The sequence below is a fragment of the Panulirus ornatus genome, chromosome 43, assembly GCF_036320965.1.
Source record: "Panulirus ornatus isolate Po-2019 chromosome 43, ASM3632096v1, whole genome shotgun sequence".
NCBI classification, from domain to species: domain Eukaryota; kingdom Metazoa; phylum Arthropoda; class Malacostraca; order Decapoda; family Palinuridae; genus Panulirus; species Panulirus ornatus.
The window spans coordinates 19,235,361-19,258,611 of record NC_092266.1 but is presented as its reverse complement, the minus strand read 5'-3'; the positions used below and the strand labels follow the sequence as shown (position 1 = coordinate 19,258,611).

Here is a 23,251-nt window from a genome sequence, read left to right as displayed (position 1 = left end):
GTTCCTTAACTATTCTTCCTCCTCTCCCTTCAGCTTTGTTTCACTCAAAAGTAGAATACCAAATTTTTTCTCATACATAATACTTATGTCTCCATTCTTCTTGTCTTGCGTACATCGAAACACATTTAAACTTCCCAACCTGAGCCTTTGAGGAGGAGGAGCACTCCTCATCTGGCTCTTTCTTCTGTTTCAGCTTTTACAGGAAGGGAAGGGTTTCCAACCCCCACTTCTGCCCATTTATTTACCTTTTATGGCATGCAGAGGATTTGTGGGAAGTATTCCTTTTTCCCAATCTCATCATTTTTTTTCCTTACTTTTTTCTTTTACATTCTGTACTTATTGTTTACATATAAATTTATTTAAACACAAATGACATTATTAACATGAATTAGTGGAAATATATTTTTCTTGTAATATACCAATAACTATACAAGGAAATTTGATTCTTTTCTGTAAAAATGACTGTTATAGTTGCTGTATAAATCAAACTTCTTACAATGATGATGTGCTTACACTTTTCATAACCTCGTAGGGTTGATTATGTTGCATGATGATTATTCCAGTTATGTAGTTAAGTTGCTGGTAATGTATATGGATAAGATTTGGATAAGTATATGGATAAGATTTTAAGTAAGGGCATGGAGGTGTAAAACCCAGTATGCTATTTAGTACTACAATAGTGGTACAGGGCAGAGTTAAGTGATATGGGAAGGGAAAGCAATATTTATGAAAGTAAAGAATGTTACTATGATGCTAAATTTTTAAGCATATATTGGAAATTGAGAAAAGCAGTTATATTTGTTTATTTTTTTTTTTTTTTTTTTTTTTTTTTTTATACTTTGTCGCTGTCTCCCGCGTCTGCGAGGTAGCGCAAGGAAACAGACGAAAGAAATGGCCCCCCCCCCCCCCCATACACATGTACATACACATGTCCACACACGTGTATACATACCTACACAGCTTTCCATGGTCCACCCCAGACGCCTCACATGCCTTGATTCACTCCACTGACAGCACGTCAACCCCTGTATACCACATCGCTCCAATTCACTCTATTCCTTGCCCTCCTTACACCCTCCTGCATGTTCAGGCCCCGATCACACAAAATCTTTTTCACTCCATCTTTCCACCTCCAATTTGGTCTCCCTCTTCTCCTCGTTCCCTCCACCTCCGACACATATATCCTCTTGGTCAATCTTTCCTCACTCATTCTCTCCATGTGCCCAAACCATTTCAAAACACCCTCTTCTGCTCTCTCAACCACGCTCTTTTTATTTCCACACATCTCTCTTACCCTTACGTTACTTACTCGATCAAACCACCTGACACCACACATTGTCCTCAAACATCTCATTTCCAGCACATCCATCCTCCTGCGCACAACTCTATCCATAGCCCACGCCTCGCAACCATACAACATTGTTGGAACCACTATTCCTTCAAACATACCCATTTTTGCTTTCCGAGATAATGTTCTCGACTTCCACACATTTTTCAAGGCTCCCAAAATTTTCGCCCCCTCCCCCACCCTATGATCCACTTCCGCTTCCATGGTTCCATCCGCTGACAGATCCACTCCCAGATATCTAAAACACTTCACTTCCTCCAGTTTTTCTCCATTCAAACTTACCTCCCAATTGACTTGACCCTCAACCCTACTGTACCTAATAACCTTGCTCTTATTCACATTTACTCTTAACTTTCTTCTTCCACACACTTTACCAAACTCAGTCACCAGCTTCTGCAGTTTCTCACATGAATCAGCCACCAGCGCTGTATCATCAGCGAACAACAACTGACTCACTTCCCAGGCTCTCTCATCCCCAACAGACTTCATACTTGCCCCTCTTTCCAGGACTCTTGCATTCACCTCCCTAACAACCCCATCCATAAACAAATTAAACAACCATGGAGACATCACACACCCCTGCCGCAAACCTACATTCACTGAGAACCAATCACTTTCCTCTCTTCCTACACGTACACATGCCTTACATCCTCGATAAAAACTTTTCACTGCTTCTAACAACTTGCCTCCCACACCATATATTCTTAATACCTTCCACAGAGCATCTCTATCAACTCTATCATATGCCTTCTCCAGATCCATAAATGCTACATACAAATCCATTTGCTTTTCTAAGTATTTCTCACATACATTCTTCAAAGCAAACACCTGATCCACACATCCTCTACCACTTCTGAAACCGCACTGCTCTTCCCCAATCTGATGCTCTGTACATGCCTTCACCCTCTCAATCAATACCCTCCCATATAATTTACCAGGAATACTCAACAAACTTATACCTCTGTAATTTGAGCACTCACTCTTATCCCCTTTGCCTTTGTACAATGGCACTATGCACGCATTCCGCCAATCCTCAGGCACCTCACCATGAGTCATACATACATTAAATAACCTTACCAACCAGTCAACAATACAGTCACCCCCTTTTTTAATAAATTCCACTGCAATACCATCCAAACCTGCTGCCTTGCCGGCTTTCATCTTCCGCAAAGCTTTTACTACCTCTTCTCTGTTTACCAAATCATTTTCCCTAACCCTCTCACTTTGCACACCACCTCGACCAAAACACCCTATATCTGCCACTCTGTCATCAGACACATTCAACAAACCTTCAAAATACTCATTCCATCTCCTTCTCACATCACCACTACTTGTTATCACCTCCCCATTTACGCCCTTCACTGAAGTTCCCATTTGCTCCCTTGTCTTACGCACCCTATTTACCTCCTTCCAGAACATCTTTTTATTCTCCCTAAAATTTACTGATAGTCTCTCACCCCAACTCTCATTTGCCCTTTTTTTCACCTCTTGCACCTTTCTCTTGACCTCCTGTCTCTTTCTTTTATACTTCTCCCACTCAATTGCATTTTTTCCCTGCAAAAATCGTCCAAATGCCTCTCTCTTCTCTTTCACTAATACTCTTACTTCTTCATCCCACCACTCACTACCCTTTCTAAACAGCCCACCTCCCACTCTTCTCATGCCACAAGCATCTTTTGCGCAATCCATCACTGATTCCCTAAATACATCCCATTCCTCCCCCACTCCCCTTACTTCCATTGTTCTCACCTTTTTCCATTCTGTACACAGTCTCTCCTGGTACTTCCCCACACAGGTCTCCTTCCCAAGCTCACTTATTCTCACCACCTTCTTCACCCCAACATTCACTCCTCTTTTCTGAAAACCCATACTAATCTTCACCTTAGCCTCCACAAGATAATGATCAGACAACCCTCCAGTTGCACCTCTCAGCACATTAACATCCAAAAGTCTCTCTTTCGCACGCCTGTCAATTAACACGTAATCCAATAACGCTCTCTGGCCATCTCTCCTACTTACATAAGTATACTTATGTATATCTCGCTTTTTAAACCAGGTATTCCCAATCATCAGTCCTTTTTCAGCACATAAATCTACAAGCTCTTCACCATTTCCATTTACAACACTGAACACCCCATGCATACCAATTATTCCCTCAACTGCCACATTACTCACCTTTGCATTCAAATCACCCATCACTATAACCCGGTCTCGTGCATCAAAACCGCTAACACACTCATTCAGCTGCTCCCAAAACACTTGCCTCTCATGATCTTTCTTCTCATGCCCAGGTGCATATGCACCAATAATCACCCACCTCTCTCCATCAACTTTCAATTTTACCCATATTAATCGAGAATTTACTTTCTTACATTCTATCACATACTCCCACAACTCCTGTTTAAGGAGTATTGCTACTCCTTCCCTTGCTCTTGTCCTCTCACTAACCCCTGACTTCACTCCCCAGACATTTCCAAACCACTCTTCCCCTTTACCCTTGAGCTTCGTTTCACTCAGAGCCAAAACATCCAGGTTCCTTTCCTCAAACATACTACCTATCTCTCCTTTTTTCACATCTTGGTTACATCCACACACATTTAGGCACCCCACTCTGGGCTGTTTTATTTTAATTACATGAGTTTTTTCATAGCACTGGTATATTACACATATAACTTACTGTTTTCTTATCAAGTTAACACATTAACATATCAAATCCTTGCCTATGAGTAAATTATGTACCTCCCCTGTCTTATAGGGTTTTTAGCAAAATCTGAATTCCACAGCTATTTGAAAGTATGTTTCTCAAAAGTTGAACGTTCAAAGATTGTACGTAGTGAAAAGGTGTGAAAGTATTTACTAGCTTGTAACAATCTGTAAAGATAAGGTCAGTGAATATATGGCTGTCCCTCAAACCCCTAGGTATGACTTGTGGGGGGAAATGACTGTGTCATCATATCATACATTCCATCTCCAGCTTTCCCTTCTGTTGTGCTCTTGGAGCAGTCAGGAACCTGACCATGTCCATTAAGTGGGTCTGCAGGTCATGAAGTGTGTTGTTTTGTGTGTTTCTGGGGTAAGGCAAGGAGCCTTGTTCCTCAGATACTGGTGTGAGAATCAAGGAGCATTGTTCCTCAGGGAATGGAGGTGGAGGCTAGGAGGCTTGTTCTTCTGATACTGTTTGGTGAAATGAGTATCCATGTTCTGCAGTTACTGGTGGTTGAGGCTGTTTATGTGGTCATCCTCTGCAGCATAGATTACTTGACACAACCCTCTAGAACAATGGCAGAAACAGACAGCTAATTTCATAGATGGCCACTATTCCAGACACTCGCAATGGTTCACAGATCACTCATTACTAATCACTGGTCTCATGCATCAAGATTGCTTACATACTCATTCAGCTGCTCCCATAACACTTGCTACTCATGATGATCTTTCTTCGTATGGCCAGGTCCATAAGCTCTAATATTCACTCATCTCTCACCGTCCACTTTAATTTTTACCCACATCAGTCTAGAATTCACTTCCCTACACTATTTCACTCTCCCAAATGCTTCAGGAGTAGTGCTGCTACTCTCTCCTTAGATTTTCCCCTCTCAATATCCCCTGACTTTTGCTCCAAAGATATTTCTAAACCATTCTTCCTCTTTACCCCTTGAGCTTTGATTCACTCAGAGCCAGAACATCCAGGTTACTTTCCATAAATACCTGTCTCTCCTCTCATCTCCTGTTGATTACATCCATGGATAATTAGACACACCAATCTGAGCCTTCAAAGAGGATGAGCTCTCCTTGTTTGGATCCTTCTTTTGTTCCATCTTTTAGACATTGAAATATAAGGAAGGGAGGGTGTCCAGGCCCCTGCTCCCACCCCCTTTAGTCACCTATGAAATGTAGGAAATACGTAGGTAAAAATCTTTCTCACCTACCTCGGATAAAGAACCCCCCATTCTTGATCACTGTCTCCCATGTAAGCAAGGTAGCATCAGGAAACAGAAGAGGAAACATCCACTCATATACACATATACATTCATGCATACATACATATATACCCATGTACATATTCATACTTGCTTGCTTCCATCCATTCATGGCATCACCCTACCCCACAGGAAACAGTATCACCACCCCGTGTCATCGAGATAGCTTCAGGAAATAGACAAAAAAGGCCACATCTGCTCACTTGCACACTCAAGCTGTTACGTGTAATGCATTGATTTTACAAGGTTACTGCTTCCCCCCTCAGAAGTGCTGCTCATGTCCAAATTTGAAATGAAATATGATCAGTACGAGAAAAAGAATGAGTGATAATAGGCATAGGGGAGGAAAAGAGAGTTGAAGTATGCATAAGAATATATAAGCTTAGAAGTAGAAGAAAGAAGATCTTAGACTAATATTAGTACAGAACCTTGAGCAACACCACTATTGATGAGATAGGAGGGGGAAGTCGCTCCATTGACAACTACTGTGACGGAACGGTAAGAGAGAAAACTGCATTTAAGAACAGAGAAGCAGTGATGCCATTTCCCATGCCAGCAAGGTAGCACTAGGTACAAACAAAGAAAAGGGACTTAATTGCTCACATGCATTCTCTGCTTATCATGTGTAAAGGACCAGAACCATTTTCATATATCCGTAACATAGCCTTACAGACCTTTTCATATGTATTTTGCTCCCTGAATACTATATTGCTCCAGATTATGTTGTCATGTTTATGCTTTTCACCCTTATGCATGTTCAGGCCCAAAGCACTCAAAATCTTATTTACTCCATTTGCCCATTTCCTATATAGTCTACCCCAGGTTGCTGTGATGTTTGATGGGTGAGATATATGGATGATATGCTGGCCATAGACCCAAGGAGACTTAACGTACAAAGGATTGTATGGGAGACTTAACTCAAGGTGAAAACATACAGTTCATAGCAGAGGAGGAGAACAACAAAATGCCATTCTTGCATGCACTCATATGGAGAGGGATAACAGACTGAAATTGTTAGTATACAAGAAGCTGACAAGCATAGATAACTACATACTCTTCTTTTCAGCAGACAGCAACAGTATCAAGTCAGACATAGTGTTGGGTTTCTTTCTAAGGACACTGAGGTCATGTAGTCTGGAATTTTTGTAGGAAGAGTTCAAGCGGATAACAGACGCATTCACAGAACATCAACATCATATAGGGGAAACGTCGAAGGCAACGAGAATCATGGAGAGGAGCAGAGGCAACAAGAGGAGTGGAGAGGAGAAAAGTAATTATGCAGTGGTTCAGAGCATCAGGCAAGGAATTTCCACTGAGAGATTTTTCAGCTGTGCTTCCACAGACAGAGCAGTAGGATCACTTACCATGAAAAGAGACATGTAAAAGACAGAATACTACAGCATACTCAAGTGAGAAGTTCTATAGAATTCTATGGAGAGGATGCAACAGGGCGTGTGGGAGAGACAAGTGGAGGCATGAAAACGAGGACAAGAGAAGGCAGAAATTACAAGAAAAACCATGAAATGACCAGTGCAGGAGCAGCACAGTTAGAACAGGTGGGGCATTTTCCTAGATGGGAAGGGGCACTAGTAATCTGCAAAGGCTTGGACAGACAGATGAAAGGCAATGACAATAACCTACATTTTACTAGAGGACAGCTCCCAAATGGTAGCAGGAAGCTGTAGATGGAAGGCAACGTTGGCCAGACTTGTGGGCGGAGGATGGTTGAATGAGAACAGAAAGGATAGAGGAATTGACCAAACAAGAAGCAGCACACCACAGCAACTGGGAACTTGATCCTTGAGCATTGTAATAAACCCCCATGTCATATTCTCTTGAGGAATACAACTGCCATAATGTTGAGGGTTGAATTCTGATTTGCTGCCCATGTATATGTGTTACTTACATTGTATTACCTTGTTGGTAAAGACAAAATAATGATTGGCTAACAAAGATTTTATGTGAACATAACCTGAATAATGAAGGTTCAAGAGAAATGTAGGTAATTAGTAAACTTGGGGATAAATGCCTTGGCAGTAAAAACAAGGGGATTTAATTGTTTCATAGTAAAGACAGGAAGGAAGTTAGTGCTTGGTTATTGTGTGCATTGGATGTTTAATGCCAGATCTCCAAATATTTGGCTTAGATTGTATTTCAGAGAAACGGTTCTAGGAATTTCATTTGATAACTGAAAATGATTATTCTTTTCACAGGCTTTAGACTATTGTCACAGTATGGGAATAATGCACAGAGATGTAAAGCCTCACAATGTTATGATTGACCATGAACATCGGAAGTTGCGACTCATAGATTGGGGGTTAGCAGAATTCTATCACCCAGGTCAAGAGTACAACGTTCGAGTGGCATCCAGATACTTTAAGGGTCCAGAACTTCTTGTAGATTATCAGGTCAGTATTAAGTGTTGCAAAACATATGTTACTACTTTAGATTGCAGTCAGTAGTAATTGAAGGATTTTTTTTGTGCTACATGGATACATTTGTTTTGCAAATGATGGCATTCAAACTGTAAATCAAGACAAATGCTTGTTGATAATTTGTAATGAATCATTTTGTACATGTGGGTGAAGGCTCAAATGAAGACTGTCTTCCAGCCTTTCGTGTCAATTTAGCATTTTGTGTAAGAAATAAGGAAAAGTTTATTTCAGCACAAAAGCCCTTATTTCACTTAGGCCATCAAATAAGGGTTGAAGGTGTTTTAGTGAACATATAGACTTTATTTACTAAATCCATCCACCTTTAGCTAGACCATGTCATACTTGACAGGCTGCTGTGTCACATGAATGCTATGGGGCCGGGCCGTTGGCAACTCAGGGTTTGTTCATTTAGATAACCGTTTCTTTCCTTATACCTCGAAGCTTTGGAACACTCTACCTTCTTATGTCTTCTCCATTAATTAGTCGTGGCACATTTTAAATGACAGGTTTTTCACTTCCTTCAAATTTTAGAAGGTGTTTGATTTCCTCCAGAATTCATAAATACTTCCCCTTGTCTCTTCTTTATCCCTTTCATAATCCTCTGTATGTTTCGATAAAGGCCCAGCCTTGATGTGGACTTTTGTCCATGATTGGAGCCTCCAATGTATAAAAAAAAAATGGTGATGGAGTTCAAGATTATATTTTGATATTAACTATTAATCATTTTAGTCATTTCATCTTGAGCTTGGTCCATAATTTCCATTATGCAGTGAGAAGAAACAATGTAAATGATAAGTTAGCATTTTGATGGAACATCACATTCATAGAAAGTTGCATTATAATCTTTATGTTGGCTTGGTCCAGTGCTAGGTGAGTACCTTGGTGGGAGCATGAATGATGTTTTTGAAAGCACTTGGCTCTTTCTTTCTTTTTTTCATTTGATATCAAGCATAGGCACAGAGTTCTTGGATATTAACATGAACATATGATTTTTTTTTTACATGCTTGCCATTTCACACTTGAGGAAAGTAGCATGAAAAACAAATGACTAAGCCCTTGAGGGGAAAGTCCTCACTTGGTTCCTTGATTTGTTCCTTCTTTTGGAAAGTAATACAGAAAGGGAGGATTCCATCCACTTGCTTTAGCCCAGCCCCTTTTAGTCACCTTCTATAACATGCATGGAATACATGGAAAGTCTCCTTTCTTCCCTATCCCCAGAGATAGAAGTTATGAAAAAAATCCCCATACTTGACTGCTGTTTCCTGCTTTAGCCACATCCTCTCACACCCATTCTCTAGGTGTAGTGTAATGCACCAAAACCACAGCTCCCTATGCTTAAGCAGGCCCCACAGACCTTTCCATGGTTTACCGTGGGTGTTTCACATGCCCTGGTTCAGTCCATTGACAGCACATCAACCCAGTATGCCACATCATTCCAATTTACTCTATCCCCCTATGCTTTTCATCTTCCTGCATGTTTATGCCATGGTTGCTCAAAGAATTTTTCTCTTTATCCTTCCAGCTCCAATTAAGTCAACTTTTTCCCTCCACTTCTGATACATATCATCTTTGTTAACCTTTCCTCACTCATCCTTTATATTTCCAAACCTAATAACCTTGCTTGTATATATGTACAACTTTCTCCTTTCACACACTTCCAAACTCAGTCACCAACCTCTGCACTTTCTCACTTGAATCAGTCACCAATAGTGTATCATCAGGAAACAACTGACTCAGTTTTCAAGCCCTTTCATCCCCCACAGACTGTAAACTCGCCCCTCTCCCCAAGTCTTGCATTTATCTCCTCCACCTCCATATCCATATACAAATTTAACTTCCATGGTCAAAAAAAGATTGAAAAAAGTTCTTTTTATAGTATGAGTGGTGAACGAATGGAATGGATTGACTGAGGACATTGTTAATTCAGATAGCATACATGAATGAAAGAAGTTGTTTAATGGTATAGAATGTTAGAGATGGAGCACCATGTTAATTCAGTATGCATACATAATGAAAGAAGCTGTATGATGGTATAGAATGTTAGAGATGTCTAGCCAAGCTAGACAGAAATCAATTCAGGCAAGGGGAAAGTGTCATGAGCAATTAGTTTTGACTAGATCCATAAGGAGGCAAGAGGAAGAAATAAAGAATGAATCATCTCGGACCATGATTCTGTTTAGTCTTTCTGAATGGGATGGTGAAGGAATATAATGGTCTTGGTGAGAGGTTTAGGCCTGCAGTCTGTTGGTTATTGGGAACAGCCACAGAGTTGAATCTTTTACTGGTTGTTGATGACATGGCTGTGGTAGCAAACTTGAGTGAGAAACTGTTGTCTGAGTTTGGGAGCGTGTAAAAAAGAGTTGGGAATGATGGGATTATTGATAAGGTCATTATGTTTTGGGGAAAAAAAACATTGTTTGGAGTGTGAATTTGAATAAAGAGAATGTATAGGAAGTGGAATGTAATAGATACCTGAGAGTGGACTTAGTAAGGGATTGTACCATGGGAGCTGAAGTGATCCATATAGTGAGTAAGGAGGCTAAGGTCAAGGGTGCATTTAGGAATGGTTGGCTAAGTTTCATATGTTTGTTGGTACAGAAGTCCCGATGGTGTGAGCAAAGGCCATGGATATAAAAGTACTGAATATAGTAGAAGTGTTGGAAATGAAATGCTTGACGACAGTGTGTAGTGTAAGGAGATGGTTAAGTACCAACCTACAAGTACCTACGACTTGAATTTACCATTACAGCTGGGCTGCCATGTATAGCTCGCTACTTGTATGGTGAAAAACAGTGTTTCTCTCGACCACCTCCTCATCCCATCATATGTTGTGGTTGTTATATATATTTTTTCCAGGAGCTACTTATCTATGTTAGTCATGTATTCTAGGTTCATCATTATCCTCAACCTTAAGTGTAATCTTTTGAATGTTTCTGTAGTGACTCATGTAAATATAGCAGATCGCCAGGTATTGCAGTAATAATAACAGAGTGGTGTTGTAGTAAGAAGAATGTGATGGAGAGAGTTAGAGAGGTCACGATGAACTGGTTTTGTCACGATGATGGTGAGGAGAGGCTTACTAGAGGGTATTTATGTCTGAAATGGAGAAGACAGGGAGAAGGAAAAGATGGAATTGGAGGTGGATAGATGAAGTGAAAGATGCTTTTTAGTGATTAGGGCATGAACATGCAGGAGGGGATGAGGCAGTAAGGTCTGTTGGGCAAATTAGTGGATGGAGGTTTCTGGTTGGTTGCATTTTGGTGCATGATGCATGTCAGCTAGAGTGGATGTGAGGAAACGAGGCTGTTTCATCATCTGTTCCTGGTAAACCCTCTCTCATCCAGTCATGAACAAAGGTCCACATCAAGCACGGGCCTTAAATGAAATGTAGAGAGAATTATGGAATGGATAAAGAAAAGACAGGAAAGTATTTACAAATTTTGGATAAAGTGAAAAACATGTCTTGAAATGTGCCAGGTCATAGTTACTGGGAAATACATTAGAAGGTAGAGAGTTCCAAAGCTTTGACATGTAGGGGGAAAAAAGCAGTTGTCAAAATGACCCACTCTAGAGTTCCTGATGGTCACACAATAATTGTGATGCAGCAGTTTGCCAAGTATTGTATGGTCTAGCTAGTGGTGTGGTCACACAAGCAGCCAGCTCTTGGGAGCAAAAACCAAAGTAATTCTATAGAAGGAAGAAAGTGAACCTACATTGCGGCCCAAGGGGTCAAGTTTGGAAGGTAGCTTGGAGCAATTTATAAGGCGGATCACTTTTGACTCTGTCAAGTACGGATGTGAGAGCAGTACTCCATACAAGGGCGAATAAGTCCCTTGCATGAGTAGAGCAACTCTTTAGAAGAGAATAACTTTCAACATCTAAACAGGACACCCAGTTTCTTAGAGGTAGACTTTGCTATTCCAGTAATGTGGGGTTTCCAGGAAAGAGAGGATGTTAAAGTAATACCAAGTATGTTCATTTAGTCAAGAGGTGGGATTAAAGAACCATCAAAGGAGAGATGAGAGTTGTGAGGATTTTTTTTTTTTGATAGAGATGGGTAGAAATTGGGTCTTGGAGGCATTAGACTTCAGATTTTTGAACCCCACTGAGATATCCTGTCTCAGTCTGAGTTTATTGAGGAAGCTGAGTTAAGATGAGATGTAGATCAAGTGAGAAAGGGAACAGAACTGAAGGATGTGGATGAATGCAATGTTGATTTGTCAGCATTTGAGCGCATTGGATTATTTGTAGAGGAGGGAAAATCATTGTAAAAAGGAAGAAACAGTGTATTGGTCAGGACAGAACTTTGAGGGACACTGCTGCAGATGGAGAAAAAGGTTGAATGTGATCCATCAACAACCATAGATAGATTGTCCATAGAGAAAGCTAACTATGAAGGAGCAAAGTGAGGGAGAGAAGCCAAAAGAGGGAAGCTTAGAGATGAGACCTCGATGCCACACTATCAAAAGCCTAAGATAAATCAAGGGCAACTATACATGACTCCCCAAAAGTTGGATAGGAAGGGTCCAGTGCTGTTACAAAGAATTGAATTCTGAAAGCAGTGAGGTAGGAATATATCAGGAGCTTTGTTTCTTTTTGTAGAAGTTGAGTGTTTGTGGTAGCTGGACAGCCAGTTATTGTCTAAGGTGTTCTATTTTGTGTAGTATGCAGCTTTGTTATGTATGCTTTTGACCTGGAGAAATAAGAAACATATTTAAAGAATTTGCAGGACGGTGAAAGTGTGCGTGGAACAGAGTGAATTGGAATGATTAGGTATACTGGGGTCAACGTGTCACAGGACTGAACCAGGGCATATGAAATATCAGGGATAAACCTTGGAAAGGTCTGTGGGGCCTGGATGTGGATAGGGAGCTGTGGTTTCATTGCATTACACATGTCAGCTAGAGAATGAGTGTGAATGTATGTGGCCTTTTTTCATCTTTCCTGGCACTACCTTGCTCATGGGGGGGTGGCAATGCTGTTTCTTGTAGGGCAGGATGGTGCTGGGAATGGATGAAGGCGAGCAAGTATGAATATGAGTCTTGTGTGTGTGCATTGGTGAATGGGTCTTTGTTTCCTGGCGCTACCTCCCTAATGCAGGAAGTGGCAATCAAGTACAATAAATAGATATAGATATTGAAAGAAACCTTGATTTCCAGTTGATGTCAGTCCCAGATGAACACATGATAATTACTTATTGTGTTTGGTGGTAGAGAAAGCAAATATTATTCATTAGGCAAGACATGCTGTGAGGAGTTTGTGTTAGCCTTTCATTTTTGGTAAGTTCATGTTTTAGATATTCATAGGTATTCTTTGTTTATTGTCAGCATTAATTTTAGTGTGTACTTGTCCAGAAGGTTGATACTTTTATATTGTATGTGCTTAAAACAAGGCATCCTTATTTTACCATTGACTTTTATGCATATCAAAATATTTTTTTTTTTCCAGATGTATGATTACTCACTTGATATGTGGTCATTAGGGTGCATGCTGGCGAGTATGATATTTCGCAAGGAGCCTTTCTTCCATGGTCATGACAATTATGATCAGTTAGTCCGCATTGCTAAGGTGTTGGGAACCGAAGAACTATATGAGTATGTTGAGAAATATCAAATTGAACTAGATCCTAGGTTCAATGATATTCTTGGAAGGTAAGATAACTAGAGTGTTGATTGATAGTTGAGTGTTGCAGTTGTTTGCATGGTAGTTTATTGATGTCTGTGATTGATTTTCAAACCTGAATTGCATATGCTCTCATTCCATACTCTCTCTTTGCTTAACCCTGCAATATTCTTTATAGAAATTAATTATTATTATTATTATTATTATTATTATTATTATTTTGCTTTGTCACTGTCTCCCACGTTAGTGAGGTAGCGCAAGGGAACAGACGAAAGAATGGCCCAACCCACCTACATACACATTTGTATACATACACGTCCACACACGCAAATATACATACCTATACATCTCAACGTATACATATATATATATATATATATACACACACACACAGACATATACATATATACACATGTACATAGTTCATACTGTCTGCCTTTATTCATTCCCATCGCCACACCGCCACACATGAAATAACAACCCCCTCCCCCCTCATGTGTGCAAGGTAGCTCTAGGAAAAGACAACAAAGGCCACATTCGTTCACACAGTCTCTAGCTGTCATGTAATAATGCACCGAAACCACAGCTCCCTTTCCACATCCAGGCCACAGAACTTTCCATGGTTTACCCCAGATGCTTCACATGCCCTGGTTCAATCCATTGACAGCACATCAACCCTGGTATACCACATTGTTCCAATTCACTCTATTCCTTGCACGCCTTTCACCTTCCTGCATGTTTAGGCCCTAATCACTCAAAATCTTTTTCGCTCGATCTTTCCACCTCCAATTTGGTCTCCCACTTTTCATTCCCTCCACCTCTGACATATATCCTTTTGGTCAATCTCCTTACTCATTCTCTCCATGTGACCAAACCATTTCAAAACACTCTCTTCTGCTCTCTCAACCACACTCTTTTTATTACCACACATCTCTTTTACCCTATTATTACTTACTTGATCAAACCACCTCACACCACATATTGTCCTCAAACATCTCATTTCCAGCACATCCACCCTCCTGCGCACAACTCTATCCATAACCCATGCCTTGTAACCATATAACATTGTTGGAACCACTATTCCTTCAAACATACCCATTTTTGCTTTCGGAGTTAATGTTCTCGACTTCCACACATTCTTCAATGCTCCCAGAATTTTCGCTCCCTCCCCCACCCTATGATTCACTTCCGCTTCCATGGTTCCATCCACTGCCAAATCCACTCCCAGGTATCTAAAACACTTTACTTCCTCCAGTTTTTCTCCATTCAAACTTACCTCCTAATTGACTTGTCCCTCAACCCTACTGTACCTAATAACCTTGCTCTTATTCACATTTACTCTCGGCTTTCTTCTTACACACACTTTACCAAACTCAGTCACCAGCTTCTGCAGTTTCTCACATGAATCAGCCACCAGTGCTGTATCATCAGCGAACAACAACTGACTCACTTCCCAAGCTCTTTCATCCGCCACAGACTGCATACTTGCCCCTCTTTCCAAAACTCTTTCATTCACCTCCCTAACAACCCCATCCATAAACAAATTAAACATCCATGGAGACATCACACACCCCTGCCGCAAACCTACATTCTCTGAGAACCAATCACTTTCCTCTCTTCCTACACGTACACATGCCTTACATCCTCGATAAAAACTTTTCACTGCTTCTAACAACTTGCTTCCCGCACCATATATTCTTAATACCTTCCACAGAGCATCTCTATCAACTCTATCATATGCCTTCTCCAGATCCATAAATAAATATTTAATGTTATGTAATTTTTTTTTTTATTATACTTGGCCCAACCCACCCGCATACACATGTATATACTTAAATGCCCACACATGCACATACACATACCTATACATTTCAATGTATACATACATATACACAGACATAAACATATATACACATGTATCTGTTCATACATGATGCCTTCATCCATTCCCGTCACCACCCCACCACACATGAAAAACAGCACTCCCCTCCCTCCCCTTGCACATGAGGTAGCACTAGGAAAAGACAACAAAGGCCACATTTGTTCACACTCAGTCTATAGCTGTCATGTATAATGCACCGAAACGAAAGCTCCCTTTCCACATTCAGGCCCCACAAAACTCTGTGGTTTACCCCAGATGCTTCACATGCCTTGGTTCAATCCATTGACAGCACATCCACCTCGGTATACCACATCGTTTCAGTTCACTCAATTTCTTGCACCCCTTTAACTCTCCTATATGTTCAGGCCCCGATCACTCAAAATCTTTTTCACTCCAGCCTTCCACCTCCAATTTGGTCTCCCACTTCTCATTCCCTCCACCTCTGACACATATATCCTCTTTGTCAGTCTTTCCTCACTCATTCTGTCCATGTGACCTAACCATTTCAATACACCTTCTTCTCTCTCAGCCGCACTCTTTTTATTACCATGCTTCTCTCTTACCCTTTCATTACTTACCTCACCACATACTGTCCTCAAACATTTCATTTTCAACACATCCACCCTCCTCCACACAACCCTTTTCATAGCCCATGCCTCGCAACCATATAACTTTGTTGGAACCTCTATTCCTTCAAACATACCCATTTTTGCTCCTAGATAACATTCTCGCCCTCCACATATTCTTCAATGCTCCCAGAACCTTCGCCTCCTCCCCCACCTTGTGACTCACTTCTGCTTCCATGGTTCCACCCGTTGCCAAATCCACTCCCAGATATCTAAAACGCTTCACTTCCTCCTGTTTTTCTCCATTCAGACTTACCTACCAATTAACTTGTCCCTCAACAATACAGAACCTATTTACCTAGCTCTTATTCACATTTACTCTCAGCTTTCTTCTTTCACACTTTACCAAACTCAGTCACCAACAGCCACCAGTGCTGTATCATCAGTGAACAACAACTGACTCACTTCCCAAGCCCTCTCATCCTCAACATACTGCATACGTGCCCCTCTCTCCAAAACTCTTGCATTCACTTCCCTAACAACCCCATCCATAAACAAATTATACAACCATGGAAACATCAAGCACCCCTGCCACAAACCGAAATTCACTGGGAGCCAATCACTTTCCTCTCCTCCTACTCGTACACATGCCTTACATCCTTTATGATAACTTCAATGCTTCTAGCAACTCACCTCCCACACCATATACTCTTAATACCTTCCACAAAGCTTCTCTATCAGCTCTTATCATATGCCTTCTCGCGATCCATAAATGCTACATACAAATCCATTTGTTTTTCTAAGTATTTCTCACAACCATTCTTCAAAGCATACACCGATCCACACATCCTCTACCACTTCTGAAACCACACTGCTCTTCCTCAATCTTAAGCTCTGTACATGCCTTTACTCTCAATTAATACCCTCCCATATGATTTCTCAGGAATACTCAACAAGCTTATACCACTGTAATTTGAGCACTCACCTTTATCCCCTTTGCCTTTGCACAGTGGCACTGTGTATGCATTCTGCCAATCCTCAGGGACTTCTCCATGAACCATACATACTTTGAATATCCTTACCAACCAGTCAACAACACAGTCACCCCCTTTTTTAATAAATTCCACTGCAGTACTATCCAGACCTGCTGCCTTGCTGGCTTTCATCTTCCGCAAAGCTTTCACTACTTCTTCTCTGTTTACCAAACAATTTTCCCTTACCCTCTCACTTCGCCCTCCACCTCAACCAAAGCACCCTCTATCTGCCACTCTTATCATCAAACATTCAACAAACCTTCAAAATACTCACTCTGTCTCCTACTCACTTCACCACTACTTGTTATTATCTACACCATTTTCCCCCTTCACTAACGTTCCCATTTGTTCTCTTGTCTTACGCACTTTATTTACTTCCTTCCAAAACATCTTTTTTTTTTTCTCCCTAGAATTTAATGATCCTCTCTCACCCCAACTCTCATTTGCCCTCTTTTTCACCTCCTGCACCTTTCTCGACTTCCAGCTTCTTTCTTTTATACATCTCCTAGTCATTTGTCCGAATGTCACTCTCTTCTCATTTACTAGTCTGCTCACCTCCCACGCTTCTCATGCCACAAGCATCTTTTGCACACGCCATCACTGCTTCCTTGAATACATCCCATTCCTCTCCCACTCCCCTTAGTCATTTGCTCTCACCTTCTTCCATTCTGCACTCAGTCTCTCTTGTTTCTTCCTCACACAAATCTCCTTTCCAAGCTCACTTACTTTCACCACTCTCTTCACCCCAACATTCTTCTTTTCTGAAAACCTCTACAAAACTTAACCTTCACCTCCACAAGATAATGATTGGACATCCCTCCAGTTGCCCCTCTCAGCACATTAACATCCAAGTCTCTTTTTCACATGCCTATCAATTAACACGTAATCCAATAATGCTCTCTGGCCATCTCTCCTACTTGCATATGTATACTTATGTATATCTCTTTTTGAAAGGGAGCTGTGATTTCGGGCATTATTGTATGACAGCTAGAGACTGAGTGTGAACGAATGGGGCCTTTGTTGTCTTTTCCTAGCGCTACCTCGCACACATGAGGGGGGAGGGGGATGGTATTCCATGTGTGGCGAGGTGGCGATGGGAATGAATAAAGGTAGACAGTGTGAATTGTGTGCATGGGTATATATGTATGTGTCTGTGTGTGTATATATATGTGTACATTGAGATGTATAGGTATGTATATTTGCGTGTGTGGACGTGTATGTATATACATGTGTATGGGGGTGGGTTGGGCCATTTCTTTTGTCTGTTTCCTTGCGCTACCTCGCAAACGCGGGAGACAGCGACAAAGCAAAAAAAAAAAAAAAAAATCTTTTTGAACCAGGTATTCCCAATCACCAGTTCTTTTCCAGCACACAAATCTACAAGCTCTTCACCAGTTCCATTTACAACACTGAATACCCCATATACACCAATTATACCCTCAACTGCCACATTACTCACCTTTGCATTCAAATCACTCACTATAACCCGCTCCCTTGCATCAAAGCTGCTAACACTCACTCAGCTGCTCCCAAAACACTTGCCTCCCATGGTCTTTCTTCTCATGCCCAGGTGCATAGGCATCAATAATCACCCCTCTCTCTTCATCCACTTTCAGTTTTACCCATATCAGTCTAGAGTGTACTTTCTGACACTCTATCACATACTCCCACAACTCTTGCTTCAGGAGTAGTGCTACTTCTACCTTTGCTCTGGTCCTCTCACCAACCCCTGACTTTACTCCAAAGACATTCCCAAACCACTCTTCCCCGTTACCCTTAAGTTTTGTCTCACTCAGAGCCAAAACATCCAGGTTCCTTTCCTCAAAAACGCACTTCCTATCTCCTTTTTTTTCTCATCTTGGTTACATCCTTACACAATTAAACACCCCAATCTGAGCCTTCAAGGAGGGTGAGCACTCCCCGCATGTTTCCTGTTTCCCCTTTTAGAAAGTTTAGATACAATGAGGGGAGGGTTTCTGGCCCCCGCCCGCTCCCATCCCCTTTAGTCGCCTTCTATGACACGCGGGGATTGTGTCGAAAGTATTCTTTCTCCCCTATCCCCAGTTTGGTGTGTATCTTATCAGACACCTAATTTGTTTAGCCTTTATTGTATATTAATAGAATTTATATTTTTCTTCATAGGCATTCACGAAAGCGTTGGGAAAGGTTTGTCCATAGTGAAAATCAACACTTAGTATCTCCTGAGGCCCTTGACTTCTTGGACAAATTGCTACGTTATGACCACCAAGAGCGCTTGACAGCCCATGAGGCAATGGAACACCCATATTTCTACCCAATCGTAAAGGAACAGGGTCGTCACATGAGTTCACCTACGCCTGCTCCTCCTGCTCTGACTGGTGTTTCTGAGTAGAATTGGTGTGTACCATATTTTTTGATATTGTATTATTCTTATGATTTATACATTTTAACACTTCATTAATGCAAACAGGACAGCTTCTGCAGAATCGTCATGGAGGACATTTATTTGCTGTGATCCTCTCCCTTTTCCCCCTTTTTTTTCATCATATCTTGCACATGACATTTGAGCAATTTGCTTTCCTTTTACATTTCATATATTTTTGCTTGTCTTCTTTTTCATCTGTTGTTTATTATGGAAACCTTTTCTCAGATACCCAGACTTATGATTTGCTTTGTACCGTTTCTGTGTAAGTTTTGTGTTTTCCATTATTATGCATGTACATACATTATTTCCTTACTGTGGATTCATGCTTGTAATTGTCTGAGTTGTAACAACAAGTCTTTATACATACTTTTGGTATGCATAACTTCAAATATTTGTTTTGATTTTGAACGAGCCATGCCTGAAAACTGTGCCACTTATTGGAAGTGCTGCAGATTATTTAAAGTGTTACCAAGTGTTCTTCACTAGAAACCACATATTCTTTGGAAATTACAACAGGATTGTTGTAAACATTGGCCATAAAATGCTGTTTGCTTTCATATCAAATGAGGTGATGGTACCTTATTGTGAAAAGAAAAAAATATGTGCCTCATGTTTAACAGAAATTTGTTGAAGTACGTAAGGTTTAGAATTTGCAGTAGTAAAATTACAGATGAGAAAAGACTTCTTCATTATTGCTTTCTTGGGTGATTGCTGTATCTGTGTCTTGTGTCTCATGTTTCTATAATCTTAATGTAGCAGCATTTGGCACTTGTAAGATTTTTTCATACATGTTCGCTCTTATCTGCATCGTGACATCATGTCAGAAACAATAAAGAATGGCCTCATTCGCTCACATCCACCCTCTAGTTTTCATGCACAGTGCATTAAACTAGAGCCCTCTTTCTTGTAAGATATTTCCCAAAAGTTTTGATTGCTGACCGTCACCACACATTCCAGACCACTTTCAATGCATTAGATATTACTGAAAAATCTTAGTATTTAAGAGTAACTGTCACATAAATAAAGCAGGGCTTGCTTGAAGTATAAACTATTATATCGTATTCTGTGTATAAGTACCCTAGTACTCGTTTTCTAGGGAAAATTCATGGTTGTACCATTAAACACTTTTGAGGAGCTCCTGCAGCTCCATAACTATGCTACTTTCATTTACATAGAAATGATGGACCCCTTTGGAGAGAAATTTTATGAAGATACTGTATTCCCAATGATACAGCCATGCATAAGGTGACTTTTTACTCTTTGTGTAACCCCTAGCAGGCAGAGTCCAGTAACACCTTTCATAAGATCATTCAGCTTAGTTCTTTATATCCATTTCACATGCACACAGTTATCTGAAAAAAAAGTTATTTTATGACTGTCCAATTTCTTTTATGCATTCTATACCGTTGCTGGGAACTCGTTACACATGAGAGTTTTGTTTGTTATCGTCTGCGTTCATTTCATAAAAGCTTTTCTTGATTCATAATTCTTTGGTTTACAGATTTAGCCACCATATCGACAGCTAAAAGAATTTTTGTATGAATTTTCTTCCCCTTAACTTTTAACAAAAGCAGCATTACCTCTCTTCAGCTCCCTTCTTTTATTCTCCCAAACAGAGATACCAGCTTCCGCACTTTCTCACTCAAATCTGCCACCAGTGCTATTACATCTCTGAACAGCAAGTCACTTGTTTCCCCAGATGCTTTATCCTCTAAAAATTGCTTATATTTCCATCTCTCCAAGACCTTTGCATTTACCTCACCACCCTATCCATAAAGTCATGGTGATATCACATACCCCAGATACAGACCAACCTTTTCATGGAACCTCTCATTCTCCTCTATCTACTTGCACACATGCTTTTGTTCTCTTGTATTTCTCACGTTATTAACTTCCTTCCAAAAATCGTATTTTCCTTGAAGTTCACCGATGTTCACTCAGTCCAACTCATTTTCCCTCCTTTTCAACCCTTGTACCTTCCACTTGACCTCCTGCTTTCTCTTGCACACTTCCCAGTCATTTGCTTTCCTTCCTTATAAGTACCAACTGTATACCTCTCTTTTCTCTTTCTCTAGCAACATTATTTCATCTATCTGTCTATCTATCTATCTATCTATCTATCTATCTATCTATCTATCTATCTATAACTCTGATGCCAGTTCCTTCTGGGAACTCCCATCAAGGGGTGGCAACAGCAAGAGTCTCCACTTGTTCCTGCCCTTACATACCTCCCTCTTGTACACCATTCCATGCATTCCTCCTGTTTCTCTCCCTCTAGTATTCCTCCACCCTATTTGCCCATGTCACAGGTGGTCTTCCACTTGCATCAACCTCTTTGATAGTACTTTCATACTCTCACCTTGTAACCCCCAATCTTGCATACTTTCCACATGCCCAAACCCCCTCAAAGTACTATATTTCACCTATTCTACCACTCCACAATTCACTCCCTTTGCATTCCTTGCCATACCACATCTCTCATACACCCTTTCATTTCTCTTTTCATTCCTTCTAGTCACACCACTTAATCTTCTCAAATAGCTCATTTCCACAGCCTGGATCTTGACCTGTGCCTCATTCCACGTCCATGTTTCAGCTGCATAGGTTAGGAGGCCTGTGCTCTCCCTTAATCCTCTCTTCCCTTCCAAACTTACACTCTACCCTTCATTTATTCTATTAAGGGACCCAATGACTCTTCTACCCCCTACTGCTGTCTCCCTTATCTCCTTCCATATCACCACAGTTATCCAAGATAGCTCCCACATACTTAATTTACCTCACATCTTCCAGTATTTTTTCCCCATATCCACAGCACAATTTGCTTCACATCATCCAGTATTTTCCCCCACAGTTTAGTACCCTTTCTTTTTAACTGTATATTATTTTACAAAATCTATGCTTTCCCTCCATTGCCTTTCAAACACCGTTACTTTTATTTGCATTTACCTTTAATCTCTTATGCTTACACACATTTATAAAACACACTTACAACCTTCTGCAACTCCTTTTCACTCTCAGGAAACAACATATCATGCACAAACACTCTTGCCACTAGCCACCACATCTCGCCTTTTCCCTAGTTTTGCTTTCATCTCTCTTATCACTCCATCCATGTATTGTTTATTTATTTATTATACTTAGTCGCTGTCTCCCGCGTTAGCGAGGTGGTGCAAGGAAACAGACGAAAGAATGGCCCAACCCACCCACATACACATGCATATACATACACATCCACACACGCACGTATACATACCTATACATTTTAACGTATACATATATATACATACACAGACATATACATATATACACACATACATAATTCATACTTGCTGCTCTTATTCACTCCCGTCGCCTCCCCGCGACACATGAAATAACAACCCCCTCCCTCCACATGTGCACGAGGTAGCGCTAGGAAAAGACAACAAAGGCCACATTCGTTCACACTCAGAATCTAGCTGTTATGTATAATGCACTGAAACCACAGCTCCCTTTCCACATCCAGGCCCCCACAAAACTTTCCATGGTTTACCCTAGATGCTTCACATGCCATGGTACAATCCATTGACAGCATGTCAACCCGGTATACCACATCGTTCCAATCCATTTTTTTTTTTTTCCAAACTATTCGCCATTTCCCGCATTAGCGAGGTAGCGTTAAGAACAGAGGACTGGGCCTTTGAGGGAATATCCTCACCTGGCCCCCTTCTCTGTTCCTTCTTTTGGAAATATCAAAAAAAAAACTGAGAGGGGAGGATTTCCAGCCCCCCCGCTCCCTCCCCTTTTAGTCGCCTTCTATGACACGCAGGGAATACGTGGGAAGTATTCTTTCCCCTCATCCCCAGGGATATAATTGCTAAAATTATCCTTAGCCCCTTTTCCTTTTAATAAAGGAACTATAATAGCATTTACTCAGTCCTCAGGCACAACCTTCTATTTCCATGCTGAATTACATATAAAATGCATCTTCTCTAATATATGTA

The 23,251-nt window shown here is 40.8% G+C and overlaps 1 protein-coding gene across 12 annotated transcripts in view; it reads left to right on the top strand.

Annotated features, from left to right (window-relative positions):
* The window catches only part of CkIIalpha (casein kinase II subunit alpha), an 84,146-nt gene that overhangs the window by 33,869 nt on the left and 27,026 nt on the right, over window positions 1-23,251 (top strand). For all 12 annotated transcript variants that reach the window (XR_011715704.1, XM_071687144.1, XM_071687152.1 and 9 more), the window contains 3 exons: window positions 7,542-7,736; window positions 13,212-13,414; window positions 19,010-19,243. Coding sequence is in view for 11 of the 12 variants with exons in the window: in XM_071687144.1 (XP_071543245.1) it covers window positions 7,542-7,736; window positions 13,212-13,414; window positions 19,010-19,238 (627 nt within the window). In the remaining variant the exon portion in view is untranslated. The remainder of the gene's footprint in view (window positions 1-7,541; window positions 7,737-13,211; window positions 13,415-19,009; window positions 19,244-23,251) is intronic.